Source organism: Schistocerca cancellata, chromosome 2, assembly GCF_023864275.1.
Source record: "Schistocerca cancellata isolate TAMUIC-IGC-003103 chromosome 2, iqSchCanc2.1, whole genome shotgun sequence".
In the NCBI taxonomy this organism is placed as follows: domain Eukaryota; kingdom Metazoa; phylum Arthropoda; class Insecta; order Orthoptera; family Acrididae; genus Schistocerca; species Schistocerca cancellata.
In genome coordinates, this window is record NC_064627.1 from 706,739,982 (window position 1) to 706,765,364 (window position 25,383).

The 25,383-nt window shown below is 40.0% G+C and overlaps 1 protein-coding gene across 1 annotated transcript in view; it reads right to left on the minus strand.

The window, feature by feature from the left end:
• Nucleotides 1–25,383, minus strand: part of LOC126162501 (juvenile hormone esterase-like) — a 132,952-nt gene that overhangs the window by 38,253 nt on the left and 69,316 nt on the right. The window contains exon 6 of the mRNA XM_049919049.1: nucleotides 10,666–10,837. Coding sequence (XP_049775006.1) covers nucleotides 10,666–10,837 — 172 coding nt within the window. The remainder of the gene's footprint in view (nucleotides 1–10,665; nucleotides 10,838–25,383) is intronic.

The window sequence follows — 25,383 nt, forward strand, 5'->3', positions numbered from 1 at the left end:
GGGGAAAACACACACACACACACACACACACACACACACACACACACACACACACACACACACGCGCGGATTAAACTTTCACAAGCTTTCAGAGCCAATGACTCCTTCTTCTGGTGGAAGAGTTGAAGGGGAAGGAAGAGGATTGAAGGGAAAGCACTGGAAAGGTTTAGGGGAAAGGGGTACAGTTTAGAAAAGTCACCCAGAACCCAGGGCAGGGGAGACTTATTGGATGGGATTAAATGGAAATACTTTCCTTCTTTGCAGAAGTTGTTTTCGGATACAGCTAGCGATCTGCAGGTTGTTGCATAGGAGTGTAGTGGCAGTGGAGAAATTGGCAGGCACATGGGGCACCTCAGGTGTTGTTTGTTTCATTGATTGGCTCTGCTGCTGAGACATCTTCTAGCGTATCCAAAGTAGGGCAACTGCAGCCACAGCAGAGTGGCAGGTTATAAAGCATTCATGTCATGGACTGACTGCATGGCCTCGCCCATTTGCTCTATGAGTGAGCAAGTGGCTGCTCCTTCAGTAAGATTTGAGCAGGCACACAGAGGGAAAGGGTTTGATAGTTAACAGTAATGTTATGGAGACCCTTAAGGAACTAGCTCACAAGGATGGACAGAAGTTCTATATAAACTTGATATGTCTGCCAGGAAGCCTCATCTCAGATGCAGAGGAGGTGCTACCTGCACTTACTGAGGGTGCAGGGTACAGTCATCTTCAAGTTGAGGCTCATGTTGGCATCAATGATGCCTGTCACTTGGGTTCTGAGGCTATCCTCTATTAGTACAGGCAGCTGGCAGATGTGGTGAAGACTGCTGACCTTACTCATGGGGTGCAAGCAGAGCTTAAATTTGCAGTGTCATACCCATGACTGGTCAGTGTCCTTTGATTTGTAGCTGTGTGTAGGATCACAACCACAGGCTTGAGACATAGCAAGTTGAAACCTATGCAATCTATGTTTTCTACTCCCAGGAATAACAAGAATTTGAATTTTTCATGCTCCTGCACACATGTGTAATACATACAGGACAAATTATTATGTCTGCAAAATCTCATTGAAACTTATAGTTCAATTGTTTATATTTATATTCCTGATAACAATTACACAATTTGTTTTAATGGAAATTTGTGTAATTAAAAGTTATAGCTGATTGAAGTTATAACAATTTCATGTAATTAAGAAACATCTTTAGGTAATGGGCAGCAAAGGATGTTACCATTCATTAAAAAACAGACAATTTCAACTTTCCAAGAACATGGTTTAAATTATCTGAAATTTATGAACTTACTAAATAATTGACATTACAAGGTTGGAACCTCATAATTTCAACTGCCTATTTTACTCTAATGCTGGCAAGATTCTGAACTTTGGTAATATTATTTTTATTGCTGTAATTTTTCTGAAACAGATAAGTATTCTCACTATTTAATTCAGTCACTAATTAAGAATTTGAATAATTTTGGGTAATAAAAGATTTATTTCAAGAGGTATGCCGTACTTGTAAATAGGGGTTTCAGAAAGCAGATGAATAGTAATGTGGGATTGAAGGGACCAGACTGCTAGGGCCATCGGTCGAATAGTAATGTTCCACATACTTTAATGATATACTAACTTGAAATACACTCCTGGAAATGGAAAAAAGAACACATTGACACCGGTGTGTCAGACCCACCATACTTGCTCCGGACACTGCAAGAGGGCTGTACAAGCAATGATCACACGCACGGCACAGCGGACACACCAGGAACCGCGGTGTTGGCCGTCGAATGGCGCTAGCTGCGCAGCATTTGTGCACCGCCGCCGTCAGTGTCAGCCAGTTTGCCGTGGCATACGGAGCTCCATCGCAGTCTTTAACACTGGTAGCATGCCGCGACAGCGTGGACGTGAACCGTATGTGCAGTTGACGGACTTTGAGCGAGGGCGTATAGTGGGCATGCGGGAGGCCGGGTGGACGTACCGCCGAATTGCTCAACACGTGGGGCGTGAGGTCTCCACAGTACATCGATGTTGTCGCCAGTGGTCGGCGGAAGGTGCACGTGCCCGTCGACCTGGGACCGGACCGCAGCGACGCACGGATGCACGCCAAGACCGTAGGATCCTACGCAGTGCCGTAGGGGACCGCTCCGCCACTTCCCAGCAAATTAGGAACACTGTTGCTCCTGGGGTATCGGCGAGGACCATTCGCAACCGTCTCCATGAAGCTGGGCTACGGTCCCGCACACCATTAGGCCGTCTTCCGCTCACGCCCCAACATCGTGCAGCCCGCCTCCAGTGGTGTCGCGACAGGCGTGAATGGAGGGACGAATGGAGACGTGTCGTCTTCAGCGATGAGAGTCGCTTCTGCCTTGATGCCAATGATGGTCGTATGCGTGTTTGGCGCCGTGCAGGTGAGCGCCACAATCAGGACTGCATACGACCGAGGCACACAGGGCCAACACCCGGCATCATGGTGTGGGGAGCGATCTCCTACACTGGCCGTACACCACTGGTGATCGTCGAGGGGACACTGAATAGTGCACGGTACATCCAAACCGTCATCGAACCCATCGTTCTACCATTCCTAGACCGGCAAGGGAACTTGCTGTTCCAACAAGACAATGCACGTCCGCATGTATCCCGTGCCACCCAACGTGCTCTAGAAGGTGTAAGTCAACTACCCTGGCCAGCAAGATCTCCGGATCTGTCCCCCATTGAGCATGTTTGGGACTGGATGAAGCGTCGTCTCACGCGGTCTGCACGTCAAGCACGAACGCTGGTCCAACTGAGGCGCCAGGTGGAAATGGCATGGCAAGCCGTTCCATAGGACTACATCCAGCATCTCTACGATCGTCTCCATGGGAGAATAGCAGCCTGCATTGCTGCGAAAGGTGGATATACACTGTACTAGTGCCGACATTGTGCATGCTCTGTTGCCTGTGTCTATGTGCCTGTGGTTCTGTCAGTGTGATCATGTGATGTATCTGACCCCAGGAATGTGTCAATAAAGTTTCCCCTTCCTGGGACAATGAATTCACGGTGTTCTTATTTCAATTTCCAGGAGTGTATTTTTCATAAACCAGTTAACACTGAAGTCTTAGAGTCCAGACAGAATAGTACAGCCTAATCTACCTGAATTTCAAAACATTAAGCGGTTTCAGAAATAACATCATATTCTTACACCTGTCTTTAAATAGTCACCCACCTCCCCCAGAATCGTCAGTTGGCAACTGGCCAGCAATGATGTTATTTCTCAGCATCAGTTCATGAATGTCTATGGTCATGAAGGAAACACTAAAAATGTATGCAGCTTAGAGTCTGTGATTATACATATAACAATTTTCATAAAATTACTGTACTACAAAAAGATATTTTTTTGTTTATGTGAGTATATTTCATCATAATTTGATCTGTTGTACTGTTGAGTAAGTGTCATTTTCTGTAAATTATTTTTGATTTAATGTTCTACGTTTCAATGTTAGTATGACTATATCTTTACTGATGTACTTTGGAATGATGTTAACTGGGTGTGTTTGGCTTGCATGTGTGTGCTTGGTGGGAAGGAAGGAAGGAGAAATGTAAAGTTTTCTGGAGTTGCATATAAATGGAATGTATTTCACTGAGTGAACATTGTAAATTTATGGCAGCAAGGCATCTAGGACTATTAAATATGAAAATTACATGCAAATCAATTTTGTTGTCTACATTATTCTACAATGGAATGTATTTCACTGAATGAACTTTGTAAATTTATGGCAGCAAGGCATCTAGGACTACTAAATATGAAAATTACTTGCAAATCAGTTTTGTTGCCTACAATATTCTACAAACACATCAACCTATAGGGCTTCCAGACCTACAAGAGAACCTGGCTTCCAGACAGAAGAAATTAAAGCAACAGATTTAAGGAAATCCTCAAGAAACAAGATGAGTATTTTTTCTTTTAAACTACCACTAGACCCGGACAACAATATTTAATTACTACATGAACAATTATTACAATTAATGGTCATCCAAGGTGTGCAACAAAAGAAGTCATTAAAATGGTGCCATTGCGACCAGGATACTTGTATGTTTAGATTTTCAACAATGCTTATGTTTCAGGTGACAAAAAAGCATAAAACTGTGTTGCAATGTGAAATGATTTTAAACCAAATATAATTTTATATAGTATATGTAGAGTAGTTTTGGAATGATGCAACACTATGGACATACACGGTTGTAAAAGGTTGAAGCATTAGTACCAAAGTTGATGCTACCTACCCAACCCAGGACAATAATAAGCTAAGTACAAATTAAAACATTTATTTTTGTATTTTCTCAGTGCAGTATTGCATGGACATTTTGGCTGGCATTTTTTTTAGCATTTACAATTTTCGAACAAATTTACAAAATATGGATCATGATCAGAACAATTAAATAAATATGCCAAACCTAACAGCTTCAAGGGACCGATGACCATAGTAGTCTGGTCCCTTTAATCCCACAAACCAACCTAACAGCTTCAACTAGTGACTTTAAACAGGACACAGCCAATGAAGATATATTTCAGGATGTATTAGACAACAGTCAATGTAAACAGTTCAATGAAATCAGTGCAGACTCAGGACTTTTAGGCAGTAGCATGTTAGATTTGAGTCCAGACCATGAGAAACAAGTACAGTTGCACGTAAGCGAAACAATGCTGAGTGAAAAACCTAAACAGTTAAATTTACAAGACATGTTTACTGCATTAATGTCATCAATGGAAAAAATAGTGAGAAACTATCATGAATGAAAAAAAAATAGAGAAAAACTTGAAAAAAAAACTAAAATCAATGGTGGAAAAAATGGTGAAAAGCTTGAAAAGTCAATAGTCTCTGAATCTAATCTCATTAGAGCAGAGCTTAATGCACAAATTTCAAATGATGAAAAAGACTTAATTGGTGCATTTTCTCAAGTGAAAGCTGTAGATGAACTTGTGAAAAAAGTAGAAGGGAGGGTAGAGGCTTCAGAATCAAAAATACAAACATTAGAGACAAAAATAGGCAAAGTAGACAAGAATCTCAGATCTGAGATAGGTGCAGTTGAAGTTAGATGTAAAGATGCTGTTGGAGACACTAGTAAACAAGCTGTAACCTTTATAAATAAGCTAAATGAAAAAAAAAACAGACAGTGGTGCCTAAGGTGTAGATGAAAAAGTTCAGAAGATAGCCGAGATCACAGACTGAAATGTGTCAGACTTCCATAGTGATGTCACTATTATCAAAAACCAAGTACAACAGTTACAAAATGGGGCTTATCTAATAACATTCTGTAATGTAGGACACCCAAGCTATCCTACTATGCCACTGAAGTGTTGCCATGATGACAAACATTTTCATCCAGTTGATTTTATACAACACTGTCATGATAGTTTTCTCCCTGGTATGAGTGATGAATTAAAAATAAAATTCTTTAAAAGATCATCAGAAGGGGAAGCTTTATCATGGGCCAGCAATTTATCCATAGATGAATTTTAAAAGTGTTTCTTGAAAAAGTTTTGGTCTGACATTGAACAAGCAAGGATAAAGAGTGAGTTTTTGAATGGTCCAATGTACAGGGAGCAGAGAGGGGGTATGAAACAGTTTTGCAAAGACCAGATCATCAAACTAGCACACTTAGACCAAACTTTTGATGAATTACCTCAAATAGATGCACTTAAGAGAGGGCTACCAGTAAGAATTCAAATGGGATTAGTTTATGGACCTGATGATTCTATAGACCAGTTCCTGAAATATGTAGAAAGTTGAACAGGGTGTATAACAGTTTTGGCCAACATGGTACTGATTTTAGGAGGCCAAACTAGGGTAATCTCAATCATAATATACAAATAATGACAATTTTAACCAAGGACATAACAACAACACCCTGGTGAGGAATGACAGGAATCCAAATAATTGGTGATAGGAATTTTGAAAATAGAGGTGGACAGTGGTCAAATAATAGCCCCCCCCCCCCCCAACACACACATGTGAGATTTAATGATAGTAGGGGTGATAGGTTTAACTGAAATCCTCTTTTGGTTGGCAGTCTGCAATCTGAGAGATACCCAATATGACAAAGTAAGGACCAAATATAACCAATGTGAAAACAGGCAAAAACTAAGACAGGTTCAGAATAGCAATATTTTTCAGGTAAATAAAATATTAGTAGATGAGAAGTATTGGTACAAGTTTTGCCAAGGGCATATAATGAATCAGAGTAATTCAAAGGAGGTAAATAATGAGTTTTGTCTGGAGAGTGGAGACTTAGAAAATCTGTTTAATCAGCAGCCTGTGAATGAGCATACTTGCTGTAGTGAAAATAATGTTCTTGAAAATCTATTTGAGCTGAAAGAGAATAATAATACCAAGGGTAATAGCATAATTTACAGTTCTTTAAATGATGGTGTTATTGATAATGATGTTGTGAATGATGCAGATGTTGATGATGCTCATTGTACTTTTAGTGATTATAATGAGCTAAAAGCTAATGAAGATAGTACTGAAGATGTGAAATATTTTGTTGGTTTAAATGAAGAAGTGAAGTTGTGTTGTGATGATAATGATGAAGGATTTTCAGAATTAATTGAACTTAATGGTACAAAGGGGGCTTTTGCAGAACATTTAAGTTACAGAATCTGAAGTATTAGAATTGTTCAGCCAAGCTCAAGGCTTAAGTGATGTTGAGGGAAAATGCAACAAAAGTACAGAACAAAACTCACTCTGTTATGATAAGGAAGCTAGAGACGATATACTAGATTTATGTGAAGTAAATATTAACAGTGTTGAGTCTGCTGGTCTCCCATTGGGTATCTCCTCAGGTGGCAGATAGGGGAATGCTCACAAGATATGGTGGATACTGAGGAAATAAAATACCCAGGATGGATCAAAACTAGCAACTGCTGGCTTGTAATATGATATTGGCTTATCAAAGGAAAAGGAAGAAAACCTCGAGTAAAAATTACCTGGTCCTCCGGGTTGGGGGTTGTGCAGTGGGCCAGCTTCTCACTCACATAAAAACCTAAAAATGCTAAAAACCTAATAATATGCCTCAGAAAAATTGGAAATTTGGATGAAAAACTGGCGATGAGAAATGGAAAATGATGTTTGGATGTTGTAATGTGCAAGGTATTTCCACTAAAATAAGTTTACTACCTGCAGAACTTGACATATCCAACATGGATGTCATCGTGCTCTATCAAACAAAGAAGAAAGGCCAAGGTGAAGAAGAACTGGATAATTATGTACATATCTGGAGTGGGGTATCAAAAGCAGTAAGAGCAAAGCAGGAGTCTCCATTATCATAAAGAAATCATGGAAAAAAAGAATCAGAAATTGGACATTCATCAATCAACGTATTATAACTGTTGAAATGACATTATTTGCTAGGGAAGTTGTGATTATTGGTGTATATGCACCCATGAACAACACAAAAGATAAGGAGAAAGATACATTCTGGGCCACCCTCAGGGAGACTATTGAAAAAATCCCAAGAAGAAAGTAACTGATTATCGTGGGAGACATGAATGGAAGAGTAGGAATTAGAGGATCCTGTAGAATAGTAGGAAAACATGGAGAGGAAGAATATAGTGACAATGAGGAATGATTGATTGCAATTTGTGAACAATTTGATCTAAAAATTACTAACACATTTTTCAAACACAAGGACAATCATAAATATACTTGGCAACAGAACACTAAAGAACTTCGTTCTATAATAGATTACATTATCATTAGGCAAACAAGTAGTTTCAATCTAGTAAAAATGAAATCTTTTTGGCTATGGAAGAATGCAATGAATGATACAAGTAACACAAATAAAATGAACCAGACTGAGACTTGTAGATAACCTTACACTCCTTGTATTTATCCTTGCTTACCTTCATATCTTTTAAGACTGTGTTACAATCAACACCTTCAAAAAGTTTCTTTAAACCTACAAATACTATAAATCTAGTGTTCATGCATGGACTCACAGGGATATGAATTAATAAAATTGTCTGAGGCTTCAAGGCATTTCTAGTGGTTAAAATCCAATGAATTTTTAATCAGGCACTCCTCAACCATTGTCAAGTGGGATTTTAATCACCTGACATGGCTGGAAGCCTGGGAAGATTTTATTAATTCATATAACTCCAAGACCATGCATTCATACCTACATTTATAGCACTTCTATATTTGGGGAAACCTGTTAAAATGTTGACTGGAAAACATTACTTAAAATTAGGAACATAGCAAGGGTAAAATGGAAGGAATGTAAGATTATCTACCATTTGTACACACTGAAGCTAAGAGGTCAACAGCTGAGAAAGGGAGACAGTAGTTCAGAAGGGAGTGAGGCTGGGCTTTAACCTATCCTGCATAAGGATAAGATTTTCACCAAGCTCTCCTTGGTCATTGTCAAGTGATAAAAAGCTCATGAGATTTTGACCATCTGATGTGGCTGAAAGCCCAAGAGGATTCAATAGAAGCTATAAATGTAGGTTTGCCTTCCTTCATCTGTCTTATACCATTTGAGGTCTCAGGATATATTGCTGTGTCATGCACCTTGCATAGGTGGAAAAGTCTTGTTATGGTATGTTCTCCCAAGGTTCTCAATTACTATGAGGGAATGTCACCTACTCCAGATGCCTTGTTTGAACTTATGTCTCTCAGTGTCCTGTCAAATTCTTCACACAGTATCATATCACCCACCTCAATTTGATCTACATCCTTTTCCTGGTCTGCCATATTGTCTTAGTTCTGTTTTCTTTGCATAGCTCTTCTAAATATTCTTTCCATCTTTCAGCCTCCCCTTCTTTACTTAGTTCAGGGTTGCCTTCTGAGCTCTTGGTATTCTTACAGCAGCTTCATTTCTCTCCAAAGGTTTATTTAATTCCTGTACGCAGCATCTATCATTCTGACAGTCATGCATGTTTCTACAGATCTGTATGCCTCCCTGCATCCCCATGACACTCCAAGGCAGAGGATGATATGGCATCCTGTTGACATCCCTTGTGTTTCATGGTCTGTATGAGTTCTAGCCATTCTCCTTTGCCTTTTTGGACTTACTGTCAGTGTTTATTTCCTTTTTCCTCCATCATTTGCTGCATTTTAGTTTTTGTTCTTTCATCAATTAAATACAATGTCTCATCTGTTACCCAGAATTTCTATTGGACCTTCGTCTTTTTGCCTATTTGATCCTATCTTCATTATCTCATCTCTCAAAGCTACTTATTCATCTTCTATTGTATTCCTTCCCCTGTTTATTCAACCACTTTCTTATGGTCCCTTTGAAACTCCCAGGACAGTAGTTATTTCAATTCATCAGGATCCCATTTTCTGTCTTTCTGCGGTTAGTTCAGTTTTAATCTGCAGTTCATAACCAAAATACTGTTAGCTGAATCCACATCTGCTCCCAGAAACATTTTTCAGTTAAAATTTTGGTTTTGAAATCTCTGTCCAGCCACTATATAATCTATCTGAAACCTTCTGGCATCTCTAAGCCTCTTCTACATATAAACCTTCTTTTGTAATTCTCACAGCAAGTCTTAGCTATGATGAAATTGTGCTCTGTGCAGAATTTTATCAGGCAGCTTCCTCTTTCATTTCTCTCACCCAGTTCATGATCTACAATTTTTCTGTCTCTTTCTTTTCCTACTGTAGAATTTAGTCTTCTGTTGTAATTAAATTTTCATCTGAATAAGTTTCCTTTGGCTTGCCACCCATTCTTTCAATCTCTCAATTATCGGTGGAGCCAGTAGGTATGTAGTGTACAACTGTGGTGTGTGTTGCCTTTGTATCAATCATTGCTACGATTATACAGTATGTTCACTATGCTGTTTATGGTGATTTACATGTGTTCCTATTTTCTTGTTCACTGTTAGACTTGTTCCTGTATTAACCCTATTTGATTTGGTGTTGATAATCCTGCACTAACCAGGCTAGAAGCTCTGTTCTTCCTGCCACTGCACTGCACCAATTCCCATTATATTTAGCTTCTGCCCATCTATTTCTCTTTTTAGATCTAGCTATTCAATTAACTGATCTAACATTCCATACTCTGACCCATAAAATGTCAGATTTGCCCCCCTCCCTCCTCCCTCTCAAATGAACTAGTGTTTTTTTCTGCCCAAAGAGCCATATAAGAGCTGTTTTGTATCTGCAATATTTTATCCAAGAAGATGCTATCACTTTTAAACCATACAGTAGAGTTTTAAGGCCTTAGTAGCTATAACCATTGTAGTTTACTCTTACTTTCAGCTGTTTATAGCACCAACATGGCAATCCAGATCACTTAATCATCCAGACAGTTGACCCTCCAACTACTGGAAAGACTGCTGCTCTTCTTCAGGAGCCATAAGTTAGTCTGGCCCCTCTACACATACACCTCAATGTGATCTATTTTGCTGAAGCAAAGAAGCCAACCCTTAGCAGCAAGGTATAAAACTTTCGGTGTACAAAAGTGAATATTAGAAAAAAGCTCTGTTTGCAGAAGCATTTCAATCCAGTTTTCTGTTTGGTAGTGAAAAGGAAAACAGATATTTAAGAACAGGTTGAAAATATTTAATAGCAACAATATGAAACTACTTCACATTTACTCAATGTCTACAGACAATTAGTTTTCCCTTTCAGGTTACTAGTTCCATCCAAAATAGTACAGAGATTTCATCAAAATCAAGTTAAGTTTAATTACAGCACTGTTACCTTTCAAATAAATTAAGCCTTCCTTTTCATTTATGCCAAGCAGATAGGGCACTGGTAAATAGTCATTACTTTTAAGAATTTCCAGTGGATGCCTCTTAATGAATGCATCACCCTCAGGTACTGAATCTTCCACAGTGGGCAAGAATGGAAAATATAACATCCGTGCTTTGTCCTGAAATAAAGTTAGAGCTTCTGTGAAAATGTTTTTAATATAAACACATTTCAAATTTATAATATTACTTATTCATATTTTACAAAATTAGATGAGAAGATATCCATCATCCTTATAATGAAGGAAAAATAATGTTTTTTTACATTATTGGATGTGTTGTAAACATGATGTATGTGTATATGGTAAGAGAAGGAAATACAGTAGAAGTGACGTACCAATAACAGTTTACACCTTACACAAAGAAATATAATAAGTCATTATTCCCACACTTAGTTTGAATTGAATGGAGAAAACTAATATATGGCACAAAAGGTATATTTGCCCATGCAATACATAGTCATTTGAGTATTGTACGTATGGATGTATATGCTGAAGCATTAAAAAACAAGTGATTGAACTATGACTATTTATTGCAAATTTTAGGAAAATAAAAATGTGCAAAACACTGTATACAAATATAACTCTATCAAAATATGATTAGAGACTTAGAAGTAATTAAAATAAGAAATAATGATCAAAATAATTCATTCATTGTGTACTACAGATTCAGTTATAAAAGAAACCCTTCAAAGATTTATATTGTTTCAAATAGATGTTAACAAAGAGAAATGGCTGTTAGAAACAGCATTTATGATCAATTATTATTACCATGCTATAAATAGTTTGAAAAATGATGCTGTGTCTTCAGTTACACTGAGTAGCTGCCATTTAACTTCTAATTATATCTTAATGTCTATCTTCCAGTTGATACTTAACACAAAGCAACAGTTTTTGGCTTGCCATAACAATAAGATACTGTTTACAATTAACATTGCTACATGTCATACAGCTAACAGGAATCTTCTGTCCTCTCCTAAGAATCCTAGAAAAGGAGGCAAAGTCTCTGTGGAATTAATTTTTGTCTATTTATTTTGATATTTTAAATGAAATTGATATTTTATTGTTAGTAACATAAGCCACCTAGGAGAAAAAGTACAAGGAAGTGAGTGTAATAATCCAAAGGTATCTGATGAATTTTATTTACATGGTAGGATGAATAAATGTTGATGATGATTTACAGCAATCTGAAATTTATTTAAAATAAATTTGCTGATGTAAATATCTTGGCATCAGTTCTGTTAGGTATAGATTTACTACCTTCTAGTGACATGAAAATTTGTGACAGAGCAGGACTTGAACCCACATTTCCCACTTATAGTGAGTGGCCACCTTAACCACTCTGACCATCCATGCATGCTTCTTGGACCAACTCAAACTTCCTTATGTCACACTGTCTGGATGAACAGACATTAATGGTGGTTGAAAGGTGTCCTAAATTAATCCAAAAGAAATTCACTGAATGTGAATATCTTGGCATCAGCTGTCTTAGGTATAGATGTGGAAATTTGTACTGGACCAGAACTCAAACCCAGATTTCCCACATATCACACTTTAGCTATCCATGTATATCTCCACATTGACCCACATTTCTGTGTGTTGTACTGTTTACATCCCTATAGTGATTAATGTAGGAGACTATGGTATAGGGATGTAGAGAGTGTGACATATGGAAGTTTGGACTTGTCCAAGAGATGTGCACAGATAGCCTAAGTGATTAAGGTGATGGCTTGCAAGAAGCATAGGAGATACTCTTAAATACGAAACTTGCTGGACAGAGCTTCTTGATTAATTTATTTTTATGTTAACTCCAATTTTACTTGTTTTTATGATAAGTGATCACAGAACAGAAAGACAAATGCAATCACTTAGTAGTGGAAAGGCATAATGATCAGATGAAATACCTATAAGATTCTACAGAGATTATGTAAAAGAACTTACTTCTCTAGTAGCAGCAGTTTATTAAGCAACTAAGGGTACCTACCCATTTTCAAAAAGGATTGTAGGACAGATGCACATAATTACAGGCCTATATTGCTGACATCAATCTGCTGTAAAAGTATAGAACATATTACATGGCCAATAATCATGATATTCTTTGGAGAACAAAAACCTCCTCCATAAAAATCAGCATGGATTCTGCAAACAGAGGTGTTGCTAAACTCAGCTCACCCTGTTATTTCACAGAAGCTGCAGTGCTGTAGACATCAGTGCTCAAGCCGATGCCATGTTCCCAGACTACAGGAAGGCATTTGACATCTCATACTGCTGTTTAATGAAAAAGAAGAAGAGCTTACTATTTGTTAGACCAGATTTGTGACTGGATTCAAGATTTCCTTGCAGAGAGAACTCAACATGTCACTTTTAATGGAATAAAATCAACAGATGTAAAGGTAATTTTGGGAATACCCCAAGGAAGTGGGACAGGGCCATTACTGTTTACAGTATATATAACTCATCTAGTAGAAAACATCAGGAACTCCAGAAGGCTACTCACACATGATGGGGTTCACAAGAAGATAGCAATGTCAAAAGTCTCTAGTGGTTTGAGAAAAGGATCTGCAGAGGACTGATGAATGGTGCAGTGGGTGGCAGTTGACCCAGAATGTAAATAAATATAACATGTTGTTCATACATATGAGAAGAAATTCACTACTGTACAACAACACCATTGATGAAAAATTGCTGGAAACAATACTTATAGTAAAATGTTTCAGAGTAACCACCTAGAGTGACCTGAAGTGGAACAACCACATAAAACAAAAAAAAAAAGGAATCTTAAGGAAATTTAACTCATCCATGAAGGAAGTGGCTTAAAATACACTTTTTCAACTGATTCTTGAGTGTTGCTCATCACTCTGGGATATATATATATGTGGATGGATATGTGTGTGTGTGCGAGTGTATACCTGTCCTTTTTTCCCCCTAAGGTAAGTCTTTCTGCTCCCGGGATTGGAATGACTCTTTACCCTCTCCCTTAAAACCCACATCCTTTCATCTGTCCCTCTCCTTCCCTCTTTCCTGATGAAGCAACCGGGGGTTGCGAAAGCTCGAAATTTTGTGCGTGTGTTTGTGTTTTTTTTATTATTGTGCCTATTTACCAGCGCTTTCCCGTTTGGTAAGTCATGGAATCTTTGTTTTTATTATATTTTTCCCATGTGGAATGTTTCTTTCTATTTTATTTATATCATTAATTTAACCCAACAATTACGTTTGTTATTGTCACTGTTGCATTTCGAAATCTTTTCTGTCATCTTACTTTCTCTTTTTGTTTGTACAAGTAGTTTCACTTTGCATTCATCTTCCCTTTTTCCGTAATCTACCATACATTTTATCCTGCCTAAATATACTCAATAATACGCAATTTACTTACAAACAATAACCTAAAAATTTGTACTTCTTTCAACATTACCGCTGCTATAAAATCCACTGTTCCCAGTTTACAAACATTTTGTGTAAACTCGTGGATACTATTTCACAGCTTCAGTTCCTTTCACCCATTAAACAACCATTTCAGCTATTTCCAACAACTTTCGTTTTATTTCCATTCCCGTTTTTTCCCACTTAACCGATCACTTTTTAGCAGCTTCCCACAGGTTTAAACGTTATTATTTCTTCATCAGACAATTGTTAGCCTCATTTTCATAATCTGCCAGCACATAACCAGTCCTTTGAATACATTTACACGCAGTTTTTTCGAAATTTTCCTGAATCTCCCCAACCTTTAACGTGTTTTGGAGGCAACACAACTACCTAACCTTTGTACCCATCGTTGTTCCCCAACCTAAGTTCAGCACAGGATCAACATAGTTCATCTCAAACCAACACTTTTTCGACTTTTTTCACACCTTTATCTCTCCCTATATACTTTTATATTTTTTTTATTTTCACTTTAGTCTCATGTCACCCTTTCCACCTTCTAATACCATGTCAACCTCACACAATCCCTACAAAGACCCCATTAAATTTTATTTACATTCCCTCTGCAAACATGCCTTCACCCTAGCCAGATTATGCTCCCATATTTTATTTACTCAGGCTTGTCTGACATTTGCCATTACCCCCAAAGGCCTCACACTTAAAGTTCCCATCTCTGGCTGTAATCCTTCTTTCCATCCGTCCCTATACCAGTTTCAAACTGCACAATCCATAGCCCTCACCCACCTAATCCTTCACCTATACATCGACTCAGCCAATGAACACATCCGTCAACTCATATCCCTAATCAAAGTCCTCAGTCTTTCCTCTCCCACATCCACACTGGCTGTGCATAGCATCCGCCTACAGGCCAACCGCAAATTAGAGCAGCATGCCACCCTCCACCTCAAAAAACTATCCAATCTTCTGGTTTCCCACCTCCGGAAAGGCAACTCACTCACCCTCCACAACCTTTCCAACAAATCTCAACCTCCTCTCATTGCACACAGACCCAGTCTCTCCCATCTACTCAATCTCCCACTTCCAGCTCCACTCCCCCCAACACCTCAAAATTCTAGCCAACATAATGTGGAACCACAACACCCCAATTCAGTAGTTAACCTTTCCTCCAAACCTCTCTCCCAATCCGAAACCTCTGTCCTATCCAAAGGCCTCACCTTCAGCCCCACTCCAAGATTCAACCAAACTGCCCTTGTCAAAGATTTACTGTCCTACACTCGTAGTCTCTGCTGGAAATATCACTTTGCCATGAAGAAAAATAATCCTGATCCCACTCCTAATGTTCCAACTCCCCAAGACACTATCCAAATTGAACCCTGCCTGGAACAGTTCTGTCCTCCATCACAGCGGGACCCACCTCCTCTTCCTCAAAATCACCCTCTCCAAACCTTCCAGGAATTTCTCACTTCCAGCCTTGCCTCTCAATCTTTCTTGAAAAACCTTAATCCAACTCCCAACATCACCACAGCCGAAGCCCAGGCTATCCGTGATCTGAAATCTGACCGATCCATCATCATTCTTCCGGCTGGCAAGGGTTCCACGACTGTGGTACTTGATCGTCGGGAGTATGTGGCTGAGGGACTGCGTCAGCTTTCAGACAACACTACATACAAAGTTTGCCAAGGTAATCCCATTCCTGATGTCCAGGCGGAGCTTCAAGGAATCCTCAGAACCTTAGGCCCCCTACAAAACCTTTCACCTGACTCCATCAACCTCCTGACCCCATCGACACCTCGCAATCCTACCTTCTACCTACTTCCTAAAATTCACAAACCCAAACATCCCGGCCGCCCCATTGTAGCTGGTTACCAAGCCCCCACAGAACGTATCTCTGCCTACGTAGGTCAACACCTGCAACCCATTACATGCAGTCTCCCATCCTTCATCAAAGACACCAACCACTTTCTCCAACGCCTGGATTCCTTACCCAGTCTGTTACCCCCGGAAACCATCCTTGTAACCATTGATGCCACTTCCCTCTACACAAATATCCCGCACGTCCAGGGCCTCGCTGCAATGGAGCACTTCCTTTCACGCCGATCACCTGCCACCCTACCTAAAACCTCTTTCCTCATCACCTTAGCCAGCTTCATCCTGACTCACAACTTCTTCACTTTTGAAGGCCAGACATACCAACAATTAAAGGGAACAGCCATGGGTACCAGGATGGCCCCCTCATATGCCAACCTATTTATGGGTCGCTTAGAGGAAGCCTTCTTGGTTACCCAAGCCTGCCAACCCATAGTTTGGTACAGATTTATTAATGACATCTTCATGATCTGGACTCACAGTGAAAAAGAACTCCAGAATTTCCTCTCCAACCTCAACTCCTTTGGTTCCATCAGATTCCCCTGGTCCTACTCCAAATCCCATGCCACTTTCCTTGACATTGACCTCCATCTGTCCAATGGCCAGCTTCACACATCCGTCCACATCAAACCCACCAACAAGTAACAGTACCTCCATTATGACAGCTGCCACCCATTCCATATCAAACGGTCTATTCCCTACAGCCTAGGCCTTCGTGGCAAATGAATCTGCTCCAGTCCTGAATCCCTGAACCATTACACCAACAACCTGAAAACAGCTTTCTCATCCCACAACTACCCTCCCGACCTGGTACAGAAGCAAATAACCAGAGCCACTTCCTCATCCCCTCAAACCCAGAACCTCTCACAGAAGAACTCCAAAAGTGCCCCACTTGTGACAGATACTTCCCGGGACTGGATCAGACTCTGAATGTGGCTCTCCAGCAGGGATATGACTTCCTCAAATCCTGCCCCAAAATGAGATCCATCCTTCATGAAATCCTCCCCACTCCACCAAGAGTGTCTTTCCACCGTCCACCTAACCTTCGTAACCTCTTGGTTCATCCCTATGAAATCCCCAAACCACCTTCCCTACCCTTTGGCTCCTAACCTTGTAACTGCCCCACCTGTCACATGCACCCTCCCACCACCACCTACTCCAGTCCTGTAACCCGGAAGGTGTACACGATCAAAGGCAGAGCCCCGTGTGAAAGCACTCACGTGATTTACCAACTGACCTGCCTACACTGTGATGCTTTCTATGTGGGAATGACCAGCAACAAACTGTCCATTCGCATGAATGGACATAGGCAGACAGTGTTTGTTGGTAATGAGGATCACTCAGTGGCTAAACATGCCTTGGTGCACGGCCAGCACATCTTGGCACAGTGTTACACCGTACGGGTTATCTGGATACTTCCCACTAACACCAACTTATCCGAACTCCAGAGATGGGAGCTTGCCCTTCAATATATCCTCTCTTCCCGTTATCCACCAGGCCTCAATCTCCGCTAATTTCAAGTTGCCGCCACTCATATCTCACCTGTCATTCAACAACATCTTTGCCTATGCACTTCCACCTCGACTGACATCTCTGCCCAAAGTCTTTGCCTTTAAATACACTCCTGGAAATTGAAATAAGAACACCATGAATTCATTGTCCCAGGAAGGGGAAACTTTATTGACACATTCCTGGGGTCAGATACATCACATGATCACACTGACAGAACCACAGGCACATAGACACAGGCAACAGAGCATGCACAATGTCAGCACTAGTAGAGTGTATATCCACCTTTCACAGCAATGCAGGCTGCTATTCTCCCATGGAGATGGTCGTAGAGATGCTGGATGTAGTCCTGTGGAATGGCTTGCCATGCCATTTCCACCTGGCGCCTCAGTTGGACCAGCGGTCGTGCTGGACGTGCAGACCGCGTGAGACGACGCTTCATCCAGTCCCAAACATGCTCAATGGGGGACAGATCCAGAGATCTTGCTGGCCAGGGTAGTTGACTTACACCTTCTAGAGCACGTTGGGTGGCACGGGATACATGCGGACGTGCATTGTCCTGTTGGAACAGCAAGTTCCCTTGCCGGTCTAGGAATGGTAGAACGATGGGTTCGATGACGGTTTGGATGTACCGTGCACTATTCAGTGTCCCCTCGATGATCACCAGTGGTGTACGGCCAGTGTAGGAGATCGCAATGAATTCACGGTGTTCTTATTTCAATTTCCAGGAGTGTATATATATATATGTCTCGTGAAATAACCACTATGAGAAAATTCTAGGAACTAGATCTAATACAGAGGTTTACCAATAATCATTCTTCTTGAGCATCATTTGCAAATGGAAATGAAGATCCGATAGTGGTACCAGAAGTACCTTTAACCACACACTGCTAGGTGGCTTGCGGAGAATGCTTCTAGATGACGTGGACATAGAATATAAGTTTTCTTTGGAGTAAGTCTTTACCCTGTTTGTTATGAAACAGTTGCAGGTATGTTCAAAGTAATTCAGGCCGCAGTGCATCTATTTATGAATAGCGACACTTGTACTAATTCACAACTAAAATAGGGATATTTCTCTTGCTTAATTTTATTCCCTTGTCTCTCATACTATTCCCTCACACTTTCTCAATGGAGGCTTTATTTTTTAGCCTTTGCTGGACCACTGATGAGTTGAATTTCACCAAGTTCAGAAGACCTAGCCATAACCAACTTAGTGATGTAGAAGACTTAATGATATTGCTGAAGATGAACCACAACTGGTGGACGTCATACACTCACTAATGTATGAAATAAGACACTGGTGGCACCTGCAGTACTGGCCTATAGTATTGACTCATACTCTCATCACTCACTGATGTCAATGCACTCCTCTTCCTTCCTCTCTGATGACATCCCATCTTCAATGGATCCCTACTCCATCTATCTACATCAGTTGAAAAAATTATCTCTATCCCTAGCTAAAGCCCAGTCTCACATCCTGTTCCTCAAATGCTCCCACCACACCAGTCTAATAATTAAAATTCCACTCTCTTGATGTCATCCCTCCTTCTACAAAGATGTTCCAATCTTCAGATTCCACTGATCCCTATACCTGGCTAATCTGATACTAGAGAAACAAATTTCCATAGCACAAGCAACCCCAAGTGACCTTGCACCCTCTGCAAGATACCCACTACTGTGCAACATCCATTAACTACTACCTACCTCCCAAATGGAAACCTTGGCCTCCGACACATGGAAGAATGTTCCAGACACTGTCTCAAACAATTTTCTTATTTACTGACATCCTACTTCTATCTTTGAGTACCACCACCTGTCAATTCTTACCCCCCACCACCAAAATTAGCCCCTAATAGCACCCAGACTCTGTCTTCCAGACAATTTCCATTTCTCACATTGTAACATTGCATGTATGTAGTCGAGCCAGTCAGCTGCCTAGAACTGGTATGAGATAATGTTAATTTGTGCAGTGATGAAAACTAGTGGGTACAGGGCACACTGTGGCCAGTTTGGCTAGTTGACTATTGCTGGTCATCCAGGTGCAGAGGCAATGAGCACATTGCCGGAAACAGGTAAATTTCAGAGCTGGGAATTTAGATGGATGATGCTCATATTGCCTTTGTGCAGAATATGCTCCAGGAAATGGCAAAGTGTCAGACAGTCTTAAAGATGGACAAGGTATAGCTCCTTGAGATTTGACAACAACTCTCATCCAATATTAACGCAAATCTGAATATATTTGCAATCTCAGAAGTGACAATACTATCTCAATATCTTTAAAACTGCAGAAGTTAATATATCACAGTGAATAAAAATTTTTAGACTGAATCTCTGAATTAACAACTTTGAATCATTTCATGCAAGTTCAACAAACTATATCTCAGATTACGACACTGCACTATAGCTATCATCCCTCGAAGCTACATATCTGTATCTATTTTAAGTATTGATTTATGACATCTTTTATATTGCTTTCATTATGCAAATATTTGACAGAACGTCATATTCTCATCATTTACACAGCAAATTAATACAGTATCAGTACCTCATATTTTGTGATACTTGTGTATTTCTTTACTGACCAGTTTAGTATCTTGCCAGTCACTTTGTTTAAATGCTGATCACAGGTGCTATTAAAATACTGTGCTAATTTAAAACTGGTCAATCATGAGCTATCAGACACCACATTTGAAAAGAAATCCAAAAGATGCTTCTGTTGGGAAGGCATCAATAACTGTTTAAATAATATTTAGTGATAATCTGTAGTTATTTAACATGAGTGCACTTGCACAAGAATATTGGCCTATTTATGTATGGACAAATCTCTATGTGTAACTATTGTAAATTAGCTGAGTGTGACAGAATATTTATAACATGTCTGTATTAAAGTATTGTTGTAATATATTAGTTTATTGCAGAAAGTGATCAGGTGAGGCAAATCATGTCCATAGAGCTTGAGAATGATGTATTTTCATGAGGACGGGCTTTAGCCAAAGAGAGTTGGACAGCATGGAACATTAATGGAGTCAAGTGGAGGGAGATTGGGACTTATCCAAGTGAAGAGCTCAAGGGAGTGATTCTGGTCACTTTTATGTTTGTGCTGGAAAAAGACAGACCAGCCCATGGTAACATGTGAGATACATAGGTGACAGATTCTGGGTGGTGAACGGCAGCTACAGTGCTCTAACTTTTGAGTTATTTTGAGAGGTCTGAATGTGCTCCAGACTAGGACTCTAACTTTTTCTGCTTGATTTACAGAACTGAGAATAGACAGAGTATGAGTTACTATTCTTTGTATTGTGTTTATTAAGTTGTGAATTGTCTAGTTGAACTCTGAACTATTTTGAGCTCATTAATATTTCATATATTGTGTTTGTGAAATGGGTTTAGTTTTTGTGTATTTTTGCTGATTATTTAGTCTGGGGATTTTGCTACCATTCTCAAAAGTCATCAATGTAACTTTACTGCATTTGATAAAGGTATTTTTGTCTTTATTTTAATTGACTACTGTGGGACCACTTCCCATTTATTTGAGAGGTCCTTTCCTGAATAAACATTATTCAACACAATTCTCTGTCATCTGCATCAATTACAGACATTAGAATAGAACACTTTTTATTAAATTATTCATTTAGCTTTTATCTCATATTTATGTGGATTTTATTCACTCACAATTCTAGACAAAGCATAGACTATTTGACAGCAAGATTATTATTTGCAGTGAATTAGCTGTGAGGCATGAAAGCCAACATGTGCAGCTTGACCATATGGCTACATTGAGTTGTTGTTTTTAAACAGAACCAAGCGTAGCCTCTGTACCTAAAGTATGAGTAACAGCAGGTGAAGACAACTGGTTTGCTTGTATGGACTGCTGTTTGGAAGAGCAACTACATGCAGTAGTAACCTTTAGGTACTGTTGCTACATCTCACAAGCATACCTCCCATCATCCCACAAAACTCAGAACTCAGACAAACTCCAAACACAGTTCTCAGTCTGTTTACCACTAACTCAGTGCTACAAAAATGTCATCCCTATCCAAATGTCTCACCTTCAGCCCCACCCCCAAGTTCAATCATGCTCAACTCATCAAAGACCTGCTCTCTTTCTCACAATCCCTAGTGTGGAAAAACTTCTTCACTGCCAGTTCCTACTACCATAATCAACCAAACTACAACACTGAACCTTGCCTCTCCCATTTCATACCTGTGTTTAGCCTCCCTAACCATCTTCTGATTAATTTCCCTCATTTTTTCCTGTTCCTCTGAACTATCCCAGGAACCAGCCACAGAGGAACACCCTTCTCATTATCCAGAATCATACCACACTGGAATAACTGAGCCATATCATTTACCAGATCTTTGATTACCACATGAAAATGAGAAGTATCCTGCCCACAGTTCTTCTTGTCCTTCCAAATCTACGCAATATCCTAGTCTATCCCTACACAATACAAACTCCTAGCAACTTGATACATACCTGTGGAAGACCCATGTGGAATATTTGTTTGGTACACCCAACCACCACATCCTTCTCAACATGGGTGTCCATTCTGTCACAGGCAGGAAAATCTGTGAAACCAGTTATGTCACGTATCATCTCTGTAGTAACTTTTGCACATCATTCTATTTGAGCATGATTGCCAACCATATGTCCCCCTGAGTGAATGACCACTGCTAAAATGGGGCTAAGAGCAGGGTTGACCACCCAATGGGAACACCCTGATGAGCACAACAAGCTTGATTCCACTAGCTGCTTCATAATCTGTCCCATCTTAATGCCCCAGTCCCTATCTTCACCCCTCCAGCAACAAATTCTCTGAATTACAGAGATGGAAATTGTCCTTGCACTCTGTCCTTTGACCCTGTTTATCCTGTTAGCCTCAATCTCTGCTAGCTCCTGCCCCCATTCACACAACCTGCACTCATATCATTTCCCTTGCTCTTTCCCTCTTCCTCTGTTGTGTCTGATCAACTTCTCTACTTCATTACACACTGCGCACTACTCCTACCTGTGGCTGGGACCAGCTATTCAGTGCCAAAACCCTATCTCATGTGCCTGCTGCCTCTCCCTCTCATCCAACAGCCATCACACTTCCCCATGACTCATGCTTTCCACCATCACTCAAGTCGAGCTGCAGTGCCCGCACACTACCTACCAACTGGATTAAACTAATTGTACATTTGTATGTGTGTGTATATACTGTGTGAATGTATAGTCTATAGTTCTGAAAGTGGATTAGTCTGGAAGCTAACAATGGTCTTAGACTTGTTTATATATCTGTCAACAACTGAGCACGTCACCTACTCAGAAAGTTCTTAACTTCACTCCTCAAATTATTTCTTAATTAATATACTTATGAGCTTGAGGTACTGTCAATAACACATGATGTATGCCACCTCCTCAGAATGATACATGTCCCCAGAACAAGAAAGAAATGTGACCATCTCACACAAATGTAGCCATGTAAGGTGGGTAAACTCAAGATTCCAGAGGTTTATGCACATGGAACATTCCAGGTGTCATTGTGCAACATATTACCTAAAGAGTGAATATTTATAACTATGCAGTGTTAATCTACTATTTATATTCTGGTCTGTTGCCAGAGTATTTCTAACTTGTAGAATTATTGGGTTTTTACCCAGGCCACATCATAAGTTGTCCACAATATTTCGGAGACTTGTTGATATCTTAAGGTGGTCCCCAATGACTGCTGCTCTGCTGTTGGTCATTACCTCATCTACCACTCTGCCACTATATGTTGGCCATTCCTCATCCACCACGCTGCATATTGCTCCAGGGCCTTCTCCTCAAAATGTTCATGAATCAATTTGCTACAACTGATGATAGAGGACACACTATGGTGATGCCATCCATCTGTTCATAATAAACAGGAAATAAGTTGAAGAGAGGATAAATTCCAAAAGTCTCGTGAGGTTGGTCTAGTGTTTCTTGGTCATAAGTTCCATTAATTTCTTTAGTAATACCGTGGTGAAGAGGGACACTATGTCAAAACTCTCCAGCAACCAGCCAGTCATTATACAGTGTGTTTCAAAAAGGATTCAACAAAATTGAAAATTCATATAAATTAATTCATAGTACCTACAGAGATGACTGTAGTGTCAATTTGTAGGGAACTACATCAAGTTCTCTTTTGCATAGTTTGTTAGTACTGAATCGCACTGAAGGAGCACTAGCGACAGTTGCGATAAAGATGGCTGCCTTCACGGGACCTGAGTGTGCTACTAGCTATGTGTTTTGGTTTGAATAATTGAAGTCAGCAATGACAGTTCAGCATAATTTCTGTACCAAGGATGCTCAAGATCCTTGTAGTCTGTCTACAATTTATAAGTGGCATAAATGTTTTGTAGAAACAGGGTGCTCAGTAAGACATGGAAAATCATCAGGTTTCAAGCACATCTGACAATGTCATTGGGTGAGTGAGACATTTTGTCAACAGCCCTACAAAATCAACCTGGCCTGCATCTCATGAACTGCAAATCCCACGCACAACTGTTTGGCATGTGCTGAGGAACTATTTGCATTTGAAACTGTAGAGACTGAGAATCGTACAAGGAATAAAAGACACTGATAAAATTGCTTGCGAGAACTTCTGTGTGAATATGTTAAATTGATTACATGAGGATGAACATTTCTTGGGCAAAATCATCATTTCTGATGAGTCAACTTTTCACTTAAGTGGCAACGTTATCTAACGTAACTGTAGGATTTGGGGCTGTGAAAATCCATATCAAACAATGCAACATGTTTGTGATAGCCCTAAACGAAATGTCTCTTGTACGTTGAGCAAGAACAAAGTGTATGGCTCCTTATTTATCCATGAGAGAACCATCAATGGGATAGTGTACCTGGATATGTCACATCAATTTTTGATGCTACAGACCAATGAGGATGAGCAAGAATGAAATGTTTACTTCATGCAAGATGGTACACCACCCCACTACCTGGCTAACATCCAGGGTTTCCTCAGTGACCGCTTTCCAGATCAATGGATTAACCATGATGCACCAATTGCATGGCACCCATGTTCCCCAGACCTGACACCACTCATTTTTTTTTTTTATGAGGATTCATCAACAATATTGTGTTTTTACTTCCTGTGCTGGCTTCTCTACCTAAACTTACGCTAGAATTTATGCTGCCACTGAGAAAGTTACACCTGCAACACTACAGCGAGTTTGGGCAGAAATTGACGGTTCAATCCCATCTCTGGCCATCCTGATTTAGGTTTTCCGTGATTTCCCTAAATCGTTTCAGGCAAATGCCAGGATGGTTCCTTTGAAAGGGCATGGCCGATTTCCTACCCAATCCTTCCCTAACCCGAGCTTGCGCTCCCTCTCTAATGACCTCATTGTCGACGGGACGTTAAACACTAACCACCACCACCACCACCACCACCAGAAATTGACTTCTGATGGGGTCTGTGCAGGATAACCAATGGAGGCCACATACAGCATCTTTAGTTCAAGGTAAAAAAACCTTGATGTGTTTCCCTACAAAATAATGCTTAACCCAGCTTTATATCTTCTTTCAATAACTGATATGAAATTTTGAAATTTTAAAGTCTTTTTTGAAACACTGTATTGTGGAAAAGGAGTGGAGGAATCATGAAATGGTGGAGGGGGTAATAGCCAATCAGAGGATCAGCAGTTATCAGGAAACACCTGAAAGTGGCAACAAGTCTGTTTGCTGAAGTATTATGGAGAAGTCATGATGCAACTAGAGTGGTCACCTGAGAACCAGACTTTACATTCTGAATACCAAGACATTCACCATTTACTGTGCTGTTACTTCTGTACAGTAAGGTAAGCCTTGATTATAGTGAAGGGGTTTTGGTTGTCCATGAGTTCATTTTTGCATACTAATATAAAAAAGAAGCTGTGGCAGTAAATAA